Source organism: Mustela nigripes, chromosome 9 (assembly GCF_022355385.1).
Source record: "Mustela nigripes isolate SB6536 chromosome 9, MUSNIG.SB6536, whole genome shotgun sequence".
Taxonomy (NCBI): Eukaryota; Metazoa; Chordata; class Mammalia; order Carnivora; family Mustelidae; genus Mustela; species Mustela nigripes.
In genome coordinates, this window is record NC_081565.1 from 197,590 (window position 1) to 214,469 (window position 16,880).

A 16,880-nucleotide genomic window follows, 5' to 3' on the forward strand; every position below is an offset into this window, starting at 1 on the left:
TTCCCCACCCAGAAAAGAAACATTGGACTTGCCCAAAATTGTAAACTTCTGTTCTTAGGAAAAGGAACATAAAGTAACCAAGCGAAAACACCGAAATACATCCCTCTGCCAAGGACTCGGTCTATAATCCGCAAACAGCTCCTCTGCTCCCAGCGTAGAGTCCGACTAAGAAATACGCAACAGGCCGCGTACCTTGCAAACCAAAATCTACACACGGACAGCATGGGTCCGAAAGAGGCTTGGCCGCAGTCACCAGGAACACAGATACAAGCCGTGACGCCACCCTGCTCCCACCAGAGCGGGCGAAATCAGACAGGAAGCGCTTTCATGCAGGCCTGTGCGGAGCAGCACGGCCATGGAGAATGCACGCCGGGACGTCCTCCCCGACAGACAAACTCAACTCTCCCAACTGACGGCGGCTGAGTGCTCGCAGGCGCCTGACAGATGACAGCCCCAGACCAGAGACGCAAGCCAACAACAAAAACGGAGCAAGGGAAGCTGGGAGACACTGATCCACGGACACCCCTGTCTGCACGAAGTTCCACTGAAGGAAAAACCTTGTCTCTGCTGAGAGAAACCTGAACAGGAGATGCCTCTTTGGGACAGGAACCAGACGGGAAGAACAGAAAGATACTTCCTGGTGACAGATGAGAATGTCCTATTTAAGGGACGGGTTACACGGGCAAAGGTGTCTGTCAAAATTTACTGAGTTATACACATAAAACCTATGCACTTCCCCATATATAAACTACCCCAATATTTAAAATATTAAACATAGTTATTTCAGCCTCACACCAAGTAAATCCCACCTAGATTCAAGAACTAAACTGAAAAATAAAACGCCAGAAAAAGTGCGAAAGAATATTTCTATAATTTGGAAGCAGAGGAGGATATTCTAGATAGAGTGCATAATCAGAAGTCACGGTCAGATTTCAGCACATAAAAAGCTTAAGTTTAGTATGGGTACAAAGCTAGTGCATCGACACGGCATACAAACCAGTAAGGGAAACGTGAGCACAACGAGATCTTGCACCGAGCCACGTGAGGGGAGAGGCTGACTGTGCTGCAGACCGGCTGGTCGGTGTGAGCTCTACTGTGCAGAGGTGTCGTTGGCTCTGGCTGACGGGAGCCAGCAGGGAGCGTGACCGCGGGGTGTGTGCCTGGGAAACATACCCTGTTGGTGGAGACAAAGGCTGGCAAACATTTTAGGGGCGGGTTTTCAGGGTTTGCTTCCGCAATGTCTGCTGTGGAATGCCCTTTGACCCCTTCTCTAAGACAACGGCCGCACAAGGAAGGCGCATGGAACTCTTCCTCCTGGCGCCGCTGTTGTTAGCAGAGACTGCAAACGTCCATGTGCCAACAGCGAGGACACAACTGCCGTCACTCACAGGCCACAAACAGGACAAACGTCCACACAAGTGAGGGAGGCCAAGAAGGGGGCACTGCGGGTGGGTTCCCCGGTTCCCCGGTTTCTCTCCAGTTCTTACCTGCGGGTTTGTGTCTGGCAATGAGCGCGGCAGCCGGGGTGACTGTGGTCACTTCCAGCTGCCCCTGCAGGGAGGCCTCAGTCAGAGGGGGCCTCTTACCCGCCCACCCCACCTCTGAGCGAGGCCTGCACCCACCCCTGCAGTCTGTGCCCTGCTGGAGCACAGGCCCCTCCCCCACCCCAGCCACAGCCACAGGGCTGGGGCAGGGACATCAGCAGCTGGAGCTGAGGTGGTCACCGCGGAGCCCTCCTGGGCCAGATAAGACTCAGCAGCCCGACTCATGGACATCAGGCTCCTCAAAGCCAGGGCCTGTGGGGGCTTGTTTCAGAGGCTCTGCAACTCGCTGTTGGTGTTGGGGGGGCGGTTCACTTACCCCACAGTCCGCATAAGTTTACACAACACAAGTTTTCAACTGGACTGAGTCCCAGTTTAACAGAGAGTTGCACACACACCCAGCACTTGGCCCGGTGCACCACTGGTTGCCTGCAAGGTAATGAGCTCAGAACCCAAGGAGGGGTGCTGGGGGCAGGGCCACATAGAGCTGGTGGGTTCCACAAGGCCTGAAGCTCTATGTGGATCCCCTGCCACCCTACCCACTGCCTCTGGGATGCCGCCTCCTAGGGGTCCGCTGCCCCAGCACAGCCCTGGCCCCAAGGCACTACCCAGAGGAGAAAGACAACAGGCCTGGGGAGCCAAACCAGAGCCTTCCTGGAAGAAGGGGCATCGGCCTTGTGTAGGATCAGCCCCACCTCTGTCCCACTGGGTCACAGATGCTCCCACACACCCAGGCCTGCAGTCCCCTTTCCAAGGGGATGGGGGGGTGGGGGGGGAGGACTTCCTGCCTGGGCTGCTTACAAAGCGCAGAGAGCTGCTACCGTTTCAGATAAACGTCTGAACGTGTCTGAGTGACTGAGCTCCGTGTATAAAGAAGACAAGCATTCAGCTATTTCTTCTCAAGCCTGCAGGCACCCAGTGAGGGAGCCCAGCCCTGCACAGACCACAGAGCCCGTGCGTTTGGGACTAGCAGGTTCCTGCCGCGGGAAGAAAGTCCTCCAGCCTTACCACGTTCAAAAGCAGATCTGATCCACACTTCTGGGGACTTACCTGGGGCTGCTCTAAGACATGTTCTGTTCCTCCAGAACAGAACACGACCTGGGCCTCCATGCCTGGGGTTGGTCGTAGCAAGACTTGCACACACACACACACACACACACACATATGCACACACACACACACACGCACAGAGCGACCCGCACAGACAGGTCTTCCGCCTTGGGGTGCAGGCATGGGGTGTGCTCTTCGAGGTCAAGAAGGCGTGAGCATCCAGGTCCATGGAGGGGCTCCGGCCCCGCCTCGCGAGAACCCTAGAGCGCCCCACGGGCAACGCAGGTGAAACAATGCCATAATAAAAACCTCATGGAAAGTACTTCTCTTTTTTATTGATTTCATTGAAAACAGAACAAGAAATGGTCTGAGCCAAAAGACTGCTCTTAAAACTGTCAAAAACATTTTAACAGAAAAAAATAAACATGACTGCATCATGAGTGTTTTAGAAGAGCCGCACAAAAACCCCACCGCCACTGCACTAATCACAGTGTTTAGAAAAGTAGATGACCTGGCAGGCCCTCACACAAAAGGTGACGGCAAATTTATTCCACGACAAGACTAACATTTTAAAAAAAGTTTTTTCCTGCATTTTATTCTAAAATCACTTTGTTCTCTTTATACAGTTGATAGTTTATTTTCACATGGTGAGTAGAAACCACACCACAATCAGCACCGTTGTCTGTGTTTTGTGTTTTTTATTTGTCCTAATGTTCAATAATGGTAGAAAATAAATCAGTTTATTCATCATCATAGCATGTGGTTTAAAAATCAACAGAAGGCGCCAGCGTCGCTGAGCCGGCGGGGCTGGTGCGGGGTCCTCCGGGGGCCGCGGCCCTCCTGCACCCAACAAACCGCTTCCTCGGAAAGAAATGCATTAGAGGTCTGATATATAGGACTAGATATAGAACTTCTTTAAAAAGCAAACCCACATTTTCTCCAAAGTCAGTGACGGCTTGGCCTGGACCTCTCCCAGGTCGAGGTGGGGACGGAGTCCGCACAGCACCCGGGACGGCAGCTGCCACGCAGGCCTCGGGCAGGCGGGTCCACGGAGCAGCTCGCAGCTGACTGCGCCTTCGGCAGGTGCCACGCAGGGATCTGGGCCCACAGGACTTGGCCAACAAGCCCCACAGTGGAACAGGAACCAGGGGAGTAGAGGGGGAACGAGAAATGTGGAAACGACAAAACCATCATCAGAAACTCACAAGGTCACGCCAGCGCGGAATCCCAGAGTGTTCCCGAGCGCCCGCCCCCAGCCCACGGGCCACCACGCTGGGGCCTCGCAGCCCTGCAGCCCCAGGTCGGGGCCTTCAGGCATCCACTTCTCCTTCCTCTCCGACCGCAGTGTGCACAGCACCGACACCCGGTGCCCCATGCCGGCTGCCGCTCAGAGGGGGTCAGCGGTGGAGGAGCTGGTGTCGGGCAGGCCGTTCTCCTGGCCCTCCTGGGTGGCACTGGCCTGCCGCTGCGCCAGGGCTGTGCTGGAGTGCCGGCACTTGGGGGAGCCGCATCGGCAGCTGAACAGCTTGCCTTTGATGTCCCAGAAGCGCTCCCCGTAGTCAAACCTGGGGAGAGAGCAGAGCTAAGGGTGGCGTCCAGGCCCCACACTGCTTGGCAGCAGGGGGGACCCAGCCCGAGCAGAGCCGTCCGTCCTGGCTCAGAGCTGCGGAAACACAGACAACCACAGAAGGTCCCCACGCTTAGCTGGCCCCTGGGGACGGCGGCACCTACCCCAGCTGCTCCCCGGCCTCAATCAGGCGGGTGCTGAAGAAGGCGATCCTGGGAAACCGCAGGTCCTGGTGTGACATGAACACACGCACGGGCACCAAGTTGGGCTCGCAGTGGTGGTTGATGAAGCGGCTGACGTTCCCGTAGAAGCGAGCGTCGATGCAGTACACCTCGCCGTCCTGGGGGGCGGGAAGGAGAGCAGGGAGCTCCAGCAGGAGCCTGCGGATCTGCAGGCCGCAGGCAGAAACGCGGCCCAGAGCAGGGGCACAAGAGGCCTCAGGGTCGTGGGGATGCTACCCACTCCACACCGTGAGCCAGACGTGGACCATTGGACGCTTGGACACCACTATCACGAGGAAGGGGGCAGGGCTGCAGGGACCACGGGGTGTGGCAGGAGGTTGGGGAGCAGGTGGGGAGCAGCTCTTTGGGACTTGGTGATGGAGGAGCAGATCCCAAGGAGTGGCCGGGAGACGCGGAGTGTGCGGGCAGGTGGGGCAGAGGGAGGGAGGCTGAGTGGTCGGTCACAGCCACGTGACAGAAACACTGCCATGTCCTACGAACCCAGTGGGACAGGGAGGAGCCAGGACCTCAGGAGCCCCGGGACCCTGCCCCAGCGCCACCCCTGTGATTACGAGCAGAAAGGACCAGAGCGGATGGTGAGAAAGGGGGGTTGGCTGGGGGCCTGACCTCCCCACAGGAGCCCTTGAAGTAGCAGCCTTCTCTGGAAAAAGCCAGAGCACCGGGGCCTGAAGTCCAAAGGGTCATGTGGTGAGGAACGTGCGTGGCCTGGGTACTGAAGGGGGCGGGCATCTGCCCGGGGACGCAAGGAGCAGAGTCCTCCAACCCTCAACAGGCTGCGGCCCTGTCTCCCGAGAGAACCCTGCCTGCCCCGGGGCCCTGAGCAGAGAGCCCACTCACACCGGGTTTGCCCCTTGCAGCGTGCGGCCGGTGAGCAGAGACGTCCCCCACGGCTACATCTGTGGGAACTTATTACATAGGAACCGAGTGCCACGTCTGGGAGGGAAGGCCAGATACACCACGAGGAGAAGGGGGCCTTCCGGGGGTGTGCCCTGTGGAGGGCAAAGCATTGACCAGAAGCCAAAGGACCCTCAGGGGTCAAGGAAAGGCAAAATGGTGACAGAGGTTGTCTCGGACAACCTTCCCCTGAAACTGAAGGCGACGCACTCCTGACCCAGCAGTCCTGCCTCTAAGCAGAAACTGCACAATGACTCGCGTGGCACAAGCCTTTGGCCTCTGCCTCCGGGTGCCACGGACTAAACATGCAGGTGGCCCCCACTCAGGAAGCAGCTCCCCTCCTGTGAACAGCCCTGGTGGGCACGCGGCCCAACCGTGTGGGGCACACGGCGAAGACCGTTGTGCGGAATGAGGCGTGAGGAGCCAGACCCCATGACTGCCGGGCACCGTGGGGCTCAGACCGTGTGCAAGAGTCCCCGCCAGAGCCAAGCCAGGACGGATGCCAGGGACGCCAGGGCAGGCGGGGGAAGCCTCCACCTCGACAGAAACAGCCCGCATGCGAGCCCGACCGGCCGGTCGGACAGACCGCAGGACGTCTGTCAGAGGCTGGAGCCGCCCACACAGCAACGGGCACAAAGGCGACAGACCGGGCAGATGGACACATTCTGTAGAACCCACAGAGCCCGGCCCTGAGGCAGCCCAGATGCTGCCCGAGCAGGCGAGGACGCTGCAAGCCCCTCTGGGCGGCCCTGACGACAGGAGACAAAGCACGTCCCTCTGACAGTGAGCATCTCAGAGACACACGAGAGAGTCCAGTGCAATTCCTCAGTCCAACTGTCCCGCTCCGGCTGTCAGAGCCAGCACGGGACGGCTGGGCACAGCCTCCGCGACGCGGGCGAGGGCGAACGCCCCACAAAGAGGCTTGTGGGCAGGACGGGTCCTGGAGATGCTACTGCAAGTCCAGCAAAGGCTGAGATGGTCCTGAGTGTCCCCAAAGCAACGAGAACCCTGTGCACACTCAGGATACGTGAACCCTGCGCCACGGGCGCGCCACCTTCTCTGTAAGAAAGGCAAGGAAGTAAGAAACACACATGGACATTCGGTGTCCTACGAAGGGTCACCTGTGGGGGTCACAGAACAGGCAAGGCTCTCCTGAGCAGAGCTTTCTGGATAATCTCTACTTCAAAAGCACGTAAATATTTTATGTAACTAAAAAATAGATTTTAAAATTCTACAATTTGTTATTTATTTCTAAAGCACTTTCTATCCCCAACATGGGGCTTGAACTCACAGCCCCAAGACAGTGAGCCTCACGCTCTGCCGACTGAGCCAGCTGGGCACCCCTAGAATTCTAGAATCTGACATGAACTAAGACACACACACCTGCATGTCAGACTAGGAGCCCACCCACCCAAAGAGCTGTCACACCAGGAGCTGCCCAGGGGTCTCGTGGTCTCAGTGGGCACATTCTCAGCAAAGACCCGGCACGCACACCCGCGCTGCGGTGTCCGTGGCCAGCACGTTAGTGGCCCCTCTGAAACCATGGACACCGCGAGAAGCCAGGACCTGGACAGGCGGGAGGCGGCATCACAGTCAAGGGCTTCCGCAAACCCCAGCAGCGTTCAACCCAGCAGCGACGGGACACGTTTTTAAGGATTCTTTCATTCCATACTTCTGACCCCTGGTGTCCTGACTGCAAGGACCCAGGGCAGCTCAGAGACTTCTGAGGCCGAACGAGGGAGCCAGACACAACGAGGCCAAAGAAGGCGAGGCCAGAGCAAACAGGCTCCTCTGGTGCCAGCGTGGACGACGGCCGGCCACAGCGCTCAGTACAGAACAACCAGGAGCTGTAACATGTGAGAGAGGAAGAGGACAAGACCCCGACCCCTTCAGCACCAGGAGCTCCTCCTGCGACCCCCCCGCGCCCCCGGTGGCAAGAATGAGTGATCTTGCCTGTACGCAAGGGGCTGCTCGAAAGCCCACATCTGGGTGGGGAAGATTCTTCTTTCCAACGTAAGAGTCTGTTAGGAAACGTGAGAGATGGGACACCCCTCAGGGAAGGCCCCGGCATCAGGAGAAGGTGGGCAGCCAAGGCTCACGTACTCCGGGTCTGGGAGAGGCAGACCCCAGGCTGCCCGCGCCCTCAGGCTTCTGCAGAGACAGCGGACGGGGACGCGGCCCCCGACCACATGCACACGGATGCAGGCTCCTGCAGGACAGCGCGAGGGGCGCAGGGCTGCCCTCGGGGAGAAGAAATGATGGGACGCAGCACTGAGAAGGTGGCAGCAAACCAGCTGTTCACACTCTGGGGAAACTGAGGTCGGTCTCGTGAGGCACGACAGTTGGCGCCCCTGCAGGCACACGCCGGCTCCTCAGGAACAAAATGACAGGTTTCTGAGTGACGTCACGTTCCTGGCACAAGAACCGAAGAAACGAAGTGGGATCTAACGGGTGGCGTGTCCGTCTCCCGACAGCGCGGCCTTCTCTCCTCTGTCCTGCGGGGCCGTCGCGACGTAAGCAAGAGACTGTCCACGGAGGCGAGAAATAGACATCCTGGAGGCAGGGTCTGTCCCTAACTAACAGAGAGACCACAGGGCAGCCAGCGTGGCTGCGGGGCAGACCGTTAGACCTGGGCAGGATGTGTGAGGGGCACACGGAGGGGCGGGGTGTCCTCAGGGCGAGGAGCACATGACATCACAGGCCCTCATGCCAGGACCGAACCCCACCACAAGGGAGGCCACAGCCTGAGACCCTCCGAGGGTCCCTACCGGCAGCATCGCCCAAAGCCTGCAGGACAGCCCTCCCCTGATGCCAGGGTTGGGGGAACAAGCTGCAGGTTCCCCACCCCCGCAGGCGTGGAGCACAAAGATGAGTCCCTGCCCACTGGTCCCTGTGCCACCTGCGTTTTCCCTGGCCTCTGGCATGGTGTCTCTCAGTAAACCTTTTTCTGTGGTGTACACTGAGTTTTTCCTCACCCGACCACACTCAGCTTAGAGACTCCGTGGGGGCAAGGGACACAGGTACACAGAGAGACAGAGAGCTGCCCATCTTTGGAGCAAGCAGCTCTTCCAGACCTGACTGCTGCCCAGCCCGGCGGGCATCCGTTCCTGGCCACGTAAACACCGCATCTTTCCCACCATGAACGATGCTGCTTGGGTCTTCAGACGTGTGTGCCACGTGCTCTTCTAAAGTAGTTCTGATAAAGAAACTACTTGTCCCTCCTAAGACAAAAACGCCACGGGAAGGGAGCTCCGTGCCCCTGCAAACCTGCCCTACTCCGAGAAGCTGAGTGTGTGCAGGCACCTGGTTAACCAGGGCAGATTCAAGCAAAGGCGGCTAGGAGGAGGTGGGTATTCAGAAGGTTCTAGAACAGCAAGGACAGGGAGATTCTGGGGTCCTAGCACAGACCCAAAACCTGGGGACAGCCCAGCCCAAGGAAAAGGCAGGCAGCTTGGCACCAGGTGGTCAGATGCATTCTGAAGGTAGAACCAGAAAGTCTCCCAATGTCTTCGACAGTGGGTGAGACACACAGACGCCACAGGCACAGGTATGGCTACGCCATGGGCGACACAAGGTCTGAGCTGGAGTGAACCCTGGGAAGCTCCGGAGTACATCACGCGCCAGAACGAACGAGCCAGAGAAGCAGGCCGGAGGGAACGGCCTGGAGGGGTTGGACTGAGAGGAGACAGGAAGGCCGGGAGTTGGGCAGGGGCAGCCACAGGCAGCAGGCAGCAGGAGAGAGACAGCTGCTGGAACGGCGTCCCCACTAGGGCCCGGGGTCTGCTGGGGCAGGCTGGCTCCAGGCCCAGACACCAGCCAGTGGAGAAGACTCGACACTGTTAGATGCCAGCGCCCCTGAGTGGACCAACAGACCGGAGAGTCCCAGTCAAGTCCCAGCGGCCTCCTCTCGTACACGCACCCGGGTTCTAAATGCGTACGGAAACCCAGCGCACTCCGGAGAGCTCCAGGGACCTTTGGAAAGGGATGACCTGGTTCCAAGATTTCCCCTGAACCGACAGTAGGGAAGAGACAGCAGGGTCAGCGTGAGGTTAGCAAATAAATCAAAGAAACAAAACACAGTCCAGGCACGCACGTACTCCTGACGGTCCAAGCAGAGGCTTTTCCAGCCAACGGCAGCCAGCACTGAAATCACCGAGTACTCACACGGACAAAGAGGAGTCTCGAGCCTTACCTCAAGCCACACAAAAGATGGACTGTGGATCTAGCAGCCAAGAATATGAAAATCCTAGAGAAAGGAAAAAATCTCCACAACCTCGTGGGAGACAAAGAATTCGTAGGACGCAAAGCATGAAACGGGAAGAAAATGTTCTGCTCCATGGAAGACCTTGCTAAGAAAACGAACCATCGAGGCATGGGCTGGGAGAAAACACAGGACCCGTGTCTGACAAAGGTCGCGGATCAGGAACACAAAGAACCCTTACGACTCAGGAAGAAGGTGCGTAGCCCGAGTAAACAACGGGCAGCGGCTTTTCAAAATTCCCGCACAAAAGAGCAAAGAAGGAGACCAACTGGCACACGGCGAGACGCGCACGTCAATGACCTTCAGGAAGCTGGGGACCCAGTGGGTTAGTCGTAGGAGCCCGCCCTCCTGATGTCAGGGTTTTGAGTTTGAGCCCCATGCTGGGTGTGAAGAGGACTTAAAAGTAAATTCTTTAAAAAAAAAAAATCATCAAGAGGGACGCTTGGTGGCTCAGTCACTGGGCGTCTGCCTTCAGCGCAGGACGTGACCCCAGGGTGCCGCACTGGGCTTCCTGCTCGGAAGGAGCCTGCTTCTCCCCCCCCCGCCCCTGCTTGTGTTTCCACCCTTGCTCTGTCAAATAAATAAAGAAAATCTTTTTAAAAAATCATCAAGAAAACGCACATTAAAATTACAGTGTTTGAAATTCTCATTTGTTGCTGGTGGAAACCTGAAGTGACACAACTACTTTGGGAAACTGCTTCCCTTTTCTTTTAAAAAGTTATTAAACGTACACGTTCACCCGACATCAGTAATCCTACTGCCAGGAATTACCCATAAGAAATGAAAACTCAAACCCACAGAAACCAAACCCTGCAGATTTACTCTGAACATTGAAATCCGGGAACACCCAGGTCCGTCCCTAGGCAGTGGCACAACACAGCTGGGCCGCTGGTGGGTCACAGGACCTGCCATCACCTGGGGGGAACCGCAGGAGCCAGAGCAGTGGAGCACACGCTGACCCCACTCGTGGGAAACTCTGGCCCTGGGAAAAGCCAGCTGCGGCGACAGATGCGGCCCCACGGCCACCTGGGGTGGGGGCACCATGGGGCAGGGGAAGCGCTCCAGGTCTTGGTCCTGGCACTGATCAGACTCAAAACTACGCACACACACTCCTTGTTCACTGAACATCAATTATTTACAATAAAACTGACCCTTAAAGTAAAATCAGCAAAAACCTATCAGATGGGGGTGCCTGGAAGGCCCAGTGGGTTAAAGCCTCTGCTTTGGCTCAGGTCATGATCCCAGGATCCTGGGATGGAGCCCTGCATCTGGCTCTCTATTTAGTGGGCAGCCTGCTTCCCTCTCTCTGCCTGCCTTTCTGCCTACTTGTGATCTCTGCCTGTCAAATAAATAAATAATATCTTTAGAAAACAAGCAAACAAACAAACAAAATTGCGCACAGCGGCACGGAGCCTTAGTGAGGCAACTGGGGATGGCCAGCAGAGAGGGACACTGTGCTCGTCACCTAGAAAAGCAGGTGCCCCAGGGGCCCCGAGGTGGGTCACAGGTTCAACACTGCCCTGTGTTGTACAACTTGTCCGGCTGACCCTAAAACCTACACAGAAACTGAACAAGACCAAGAAAAGAAAGACAGCCCTACAGACCCCAAGGTAAGAGGACGTCAGGTCAGAGGGTTACTACAGCATCAGCAGATAGGACAGAGGGGCGCCCCAACACACAAGGACACTTGTGTTCCAACAAAAGCCGCGCTGTGGGGCGGTGGGGAGAAGGACGGTCTTCTCAGCCAACGGTCCTGAGTCACCCAGACATCAGCGTGGGGTAAAGCTGGACACTGCAGCAGAACGACCATAAGCCTACACGTGGGGGCCAAGGGTAAGTTCTGCAGACGCCGCACGTGTGCCTCCGCACGGTCTCGGCTGTGAAAGGCCTGGCTTCACCTGGGATGCTACGAACACCCACAGCATGGAGGGAGAGGCAGAGAAATCGGAAGACAATGAAAACAGCAGCTTCCGTTCATGAAAAGACATCACCCGGAACTCAACAGCCACAGAGAGAATATCTCTGCGAGACACAAAGGCCACGGGAGGGCACTCGCCCCAAGACCTGTGGAGCACTGGCACAAACCATGAAGGGCAAACCGCTCAAAGGACAAGGAAGGACAGAAGACCGGGTCGGAGGTCCACAGAGGGGACTGCGGGGGAGGGGGGGACATCAGGGCCTGCACACTGCGACCACCCAGGACACAGGTCTCTCCCCCCGGGACGAGGCTTTCTGAGAGCTGACTGCAGGGGGGGGGGGGCATGGCGGGAAGGGCAGCTACTCCAGGCTCCGGCAGCTGTGGCTACAGGAGAGCCCTGGGTCCCCACCTGTACCTTGACCATGTTCCTGGAAGTTCTTGAACAGGCAAGTCATGGACTAAGAGCAGGACAGGCACGAGAGTGGGGTGAGGACGGCCTGAAGTGGCCTCCAAACGTCCCCAGAAACCCAGGTCCTCGGGTGCAGACCAGGGCCGACCTACTACCCCCCCAACCAGGAGGGCAGCTAGGACACACGTGAGACCCTTGTCCCTCACACGAGGCTTGCTCCCATTTGTTTGCTGCCGTGCATACACAGCCCTCTGCCCTCTGCCAGCCATGGACTCTAACCCCTGGTGAGCAGCAGGGGTTCAGAGGACTGGTGGGCTGCGTCCAGGCTTCACGTCCTCAGGGAAGCAGGCTCCTCACTGCACAAGCCTGGGGACCTCCGGGGTCGGGGGCCCAACTGCAGGCACCCTGCGAGCCCTGAGCGCACCAGCATGCCGGGGCGGGCAGCGAGGACACCGGGCCGCTGTGGGCAAGCCTCCTTACGGCTCCCACGCCGCATGGCCGCAACCAGCTCTCTACACCCCAACCCCTCCAAACGCGTTACCTTGTTGTCAAGATCAAAGAGGTAAGAGTCTTCCTCCCGAACGTCAGCTTCCGAGTCAGAGATGAGCTCCCCAACGTACCTGTGGGAGGCAGGGCGCAGCTGAGAGCAGACAACAGGACCCTCGCCCCTGACCATGAGCCAGGGTGCAGGCCCATCCCCGGCCCCGACATGTGGCCAAATGTTCTGGAGAACACGCCTGTGACCGAGCTGGGGTTTAACTTTAGGTCCCAGAAGAGGACGACACAGAAAACTTCTGGGACCAAGGATCCACAATGACACTCCCTGAAAGCCACTGAACAGTACCACCTTAAAACAGCCACGACCTGGTGAGAGGCCAAGTGCAGGTGGAAAGCCAGGGAGGTAGGTGAGGGTTGGAGACAACAGGAACTTGGTTTTCAGGGGCATCCATGAGTCCTAGGCATGGCCAGGGCCCTAGCAGCCCCTCAACCCACACTGCTGGGCTGTCCCCAAAACGACAGGGCAGCCGGCAGCCCTGGAGTGACCTAGGCATGCACTCACTTACTCGCAAACGAAGGTGCCCAGGGGGATGTCCTGCAGGGACCGCACGCCCCAGCCCATGTTCTGTGTCCGGTAGAGCTGCAGCCGGGCCCTGGAAAACAGGGTCAGCCACTTAGCACCAAGCTCCTCAGTGGTTGACTCAAGTGTGGACCACACCACCAGCCACAGCAGCAAACAGAGCGTGAGACACAGCCTTCCCATCGCGAGAGCTCCTTGGAGCTTCCCGTGCACGGAAGCCCACAGCACATCTTCAGGGAACGGGAGACTGCCTTGGAATTCGGTCCCAATGCCTGTGTCTTCATCTGTAACACGGGGACAGGTCTGGCCGAGCCCCCGGGCTGCAGTGAAGAGCAGAGGGGCAGACACTGCTAGCCCCTCAGGGTAGGTGGGGGGCTCTCCCAAGCTCAGAGCCATGGGGAGCCACCTGCCCTTTTGTGTGTCCAGGGGCCCTGGGGGAGCCGGACACGTGTGTCCTCCCCACAGAGAATGTGGAGCCAACAGGGAAACGGGGATGTGTGGGCCGGTCAGAGGCACTCTCTGACCGCTGGTGCGCAGAGAAACCCTGCGGTGCCGACAAACCAGACCGATGCTGCGCGTGAATTTGCCCTCATGCCTCTGACGGCCAGAGAGCTCTTCCAATTCTCAAGCTCGTGCACAAGAGGAAAAGCTCAGGGACAGGGGACGCCGTAGGAAGGTGTCTGAGCGCGGCCCGTGAAAGGGGTGCTGCCCAGACCTCACGGGGTCAAGAGCCCCAAGTGACTTAAGAACAGGGCATCCATGTGGTCTGAAATGCTGTCCACCAGAGCACGCTCACTCTGATGTTGCTGAGATGCTCACTCAACACAGGATGTTTCAGAAGTGGTCTGAGTCTTCCCACAGTCGCTGTGCACCTGCTACCTGAGGCAAAGGCAATGCTCGGAAAGAGCCCGTTTCCGGGCCTTCATGGAGCTCATTGCATGGGACAGCCTTGTCCCTCAGGCCTCACCAACCCCCCAGTGCTCAGAAGCAGGACTTGTGTCATCTGTGCCAGCTTGTCCCACCAGCCGGGGACAAAGGGCTCACACAAGATAGCATCCTTGTGTCTCCACCGTGAGCACACACGCATGTGGCAACATATCCCAGCCTTGTCTGTATGAAACCCCTATAAAATACAGCAAACTCTGCAAGAAATCTGCAACTGTTCCCAAACCTTGAAAATAGACACCCTTGGCATCACCCAGCACTGAAGGGCTTAGAGCCCTGCACTCAGGCAGGGGCCGCAGGGGCTCGTGCTCACCGGAGGCCGTTCTGCACGACGCGGTTCCGACAGCTCCTCCAGCAGGAACAGGCATGGTTGCATTCAAAGATCAAGGGCGGTTCCGCCATGTTGAACTCGGGCAGGAGCCGGCCGTCCTGGGGACAGACGTGCAGTCGGGACTGAGCGTGGCTCGCCACTCGCGCTAAATACACTTAAACCAACACAGTTTTACAAACTAAAACACAGGTATTAAAACGATAGTTTCTGGTCCGACTTCACGCTAGGGGCACCAGGGTCATGTTCCACATCCGTGGTCTGGACAGGAAGCATTAACCGGGAGCGTACACAGGTGTCTGGTCTCCGCCCCCCCGGTCCACCTCCCTCCTCCTTCCTGGAACGCACTCAGCATCGCCAAGGCCAGCAGCCCACAGGCCCCTCCACTTCCTTCATGGGGTCATCAGCCCCCAGCCCACGTCCACTGCCACGCTGGAGTCTCTCCGTGCAGCCGGCAGGCCCACAGCTCTGGCAGCGACCGGGCCACCTGCTTTCCTGTCCTACACCTGGACACAGCAAAGCCACTGGCCAACACACGAGGGCCTCATGGCTGAGTCGGAGTCCCCGTGGCTTTAGAGGCTGCTCTGAACAGGGAGACCCTTGGAATGCTCGCTCTCACGCACCCTCAGCACAGCAGTGCCTCACAGAGCACACTCCTCCGGGGCGCGTGCCGTCACCCCCTGCTCAGCAGGCAGGAACAGCCCCCGTGCCACGCCCCATGCTCCCAAGGTGACTCTGCTGTGCTCTTATCCCCACCCCGGGACACCCTGGCTCCGGTCCCCCGGACAACCTCTGAACTCCCGATACTAAGGGCATTTAAGCATCTTCTACTGGACGCCGGCCTCCGGAGCCGTCTCCTTGTATCCCCAATGGCACTGGGCTGGGCTCACCGACAGCTGTCACGGAGGCTGGCTCCCCGCAGCCCTCCTTCCCAGGCCAGCCGGGCTCCGTGGGGGCCTGTGGGAGATGTGGGTCGCGGCCGCAGACTCACCTTGTCATACCAGCAGCGCATGCTGAGCTGGCCGCACATGCAGTTGCTGGAGGAGCAGTCGTCGATGCACACGCAGTACTGTGGGGAGACGGCGCGTTAGGGGCCACTCTCGGCCACGCCTCGCCATCCTGACGTGCGCTCGCAGAAGGCCAGGCCCGCATGGAAGAAAGGAGACTGGCTCGAACCTCTCCATTCTCAAGGACACCAAGGGGCATGCAGCCCAAGGAAGAGGGCACATGGGCAGGAGAGGACACCCAGCCGCTTAGACACAGAGAGACCACATGAGGGGCTCTGGACGAGGAACCCAAAGGAAGGGAGGAGGCAGGACGGTCAGCGATGTAGGGCTAAGAGGCAGAAATCCCGAGGCCGGTGCTTAAGGCCCGCCACTCCATGGGAAAGGGCCACAACCCTGCCCTGAGGGCACAGGTCCAGCTTCAAGGCAAGAGGAGCTCGGAAGCAGGGACAGTGGTGGCACCCCCAAAACATGACTCACCGGGGGACGCCGGGCACTGCTCTAGGGGCTGGGACCCCAAAACGAGGCACCGGATCTGCTTTCAGGAAGGATCTTTATCTGCCTTCAGACTCTTTAGTGGAAGGCAATCACCATGAGGAAAATGCCTGTGGACCCAGGCCCCAGAGGCCTGCCACCATGCCCCCATCACTGACCTGCAGGTGGGTGATGTTCCTGTCAATGTTCATGGGAGACGTCACGCAGTTCTGAGAAACGTATTTGTAGTTGCTGGGGCACGGCTCGCTGTCCACAGCGTTGACACACGGGATGGGGATGCGCTCATAGCCTCGAGCAATGTCTCTGCCACCGGAAAGGGGCGACGTTACCCCAACAGGGCCGCCGCCAAGCCCCGGGCCAGGCACCTTGGACTCAGACCCGGGGGAGGGCCTCAGCTGGGCCAGGAGCTGATGCTTCCCCTCTTCGAGCCCCATCCGTCAGCCCTGGCCAGAGAGCGGCGGTCTCACCTGCTCACCGTCCTCTCCGTCGGCGCAGGCCTGTCGGGGGCTGCGTCTCGAAGCGCCCGGCTCGTGTGCAGCGCGTCCCACACCTGGGAATGGAGGCTTGCACACTGTAGGGGCGTCTCTCCCTCCTTGTTCTTCAAGGTGACATCTGAATCCCGAGAAAGAAAGAGGCTAAAAGGAAAAATGTAAGCCAACAAAACATTCAGACCTTCATTTAAAAGACACGAGATTTATGACTTTAGAAGGTAAAAGTAAAGGGAACACATCATCCACCTTGATAATAAGCTTGCTGACCAGTGCTTCCAAAAAGTTCTGCCCTGACTCACCAGGAATATACATTACTTCTTTCCCACATTTAAGGTCAAAGGTCACCTCAGTTTCCTTGTCAGGAAGCGTGTGTAAAGGGCTAGGGATGGTCCGGCAGGGTATCTGGCCTTTCCATTCGAAGGCCCGCTGCTCAAGGAGGAACAGGGCCAGCGAGAGGCGGGTGAACCACGCCACGAACACCGTCCGCGCCCTGCAGGTGAGTCAGCACCGGACGGAGGGTGGCAGCGTGGTATCCTGAGTAGGCGTGATCCCCACGACAGGGCATCCCCGCATTTCCAGATGAGCGGCGGGGGGGGCGGGGCGGGGGGCGCGGGGGCGCGCGGCAGGCGGGGGGGGGGGGGGGGGTGTGGGGGGGGG

General features: G+C 58.4%; 1 protein-coding gene across 4 annotated transcripts in view; it reads right to left on the reverse strand.

The window, feature by feature from the left end:
* Window positions 1-2,906: 2,906 nt before the first annotated feature.
* The window catches only part of EHMT1 (euchromatic histone lysine methyltransferase 1), a 70,480-nt gene continuing 56,506 nt past the window's right edge, over window positions 2,907-16,880 (reverse strand). For all 4 annotated transcript variants that reach the window (XM_059410157.1, XM_059410156.1, XM_059410155.1 and 1 more), the window contains 8 exons: window positions 16,200-16,367; window positions 15,891-16,035; window positions 15,225-15,302; window positions 14,219-14,334; window positions 12,947-13,033; window positions 12,424-12,502; window positions 4,323-4,498; window positions 2,907-4,156 (listed from right to left, as the gene is read on the reverse strand). In XM_059410157.1, the coding sequence (XP_059266140.1) occupies window positions 3,979-4,156; window positions 4,323-4,498; window positions 12,424-12,502; window positions 12,947-13,033; window positions 14,219-14,334; window positions 15,225-15,302; window positions 15,891-16,035; window positions 16,200-16,367 (1,027 nt within the window). In that variant the 3' untranslated portion in view covers window positions 2,907-3,978. The remainder of the gene's footprint in view (window positions 4,157-4,322; window positions 4,499-12,423; window positions 12,503-12,946; window positions 13,034-14,218; window positions 14,335-15,224; window positions 15,303-15,890; window positions 16,036-16,199; window positions 16,368-16,880) is intronic.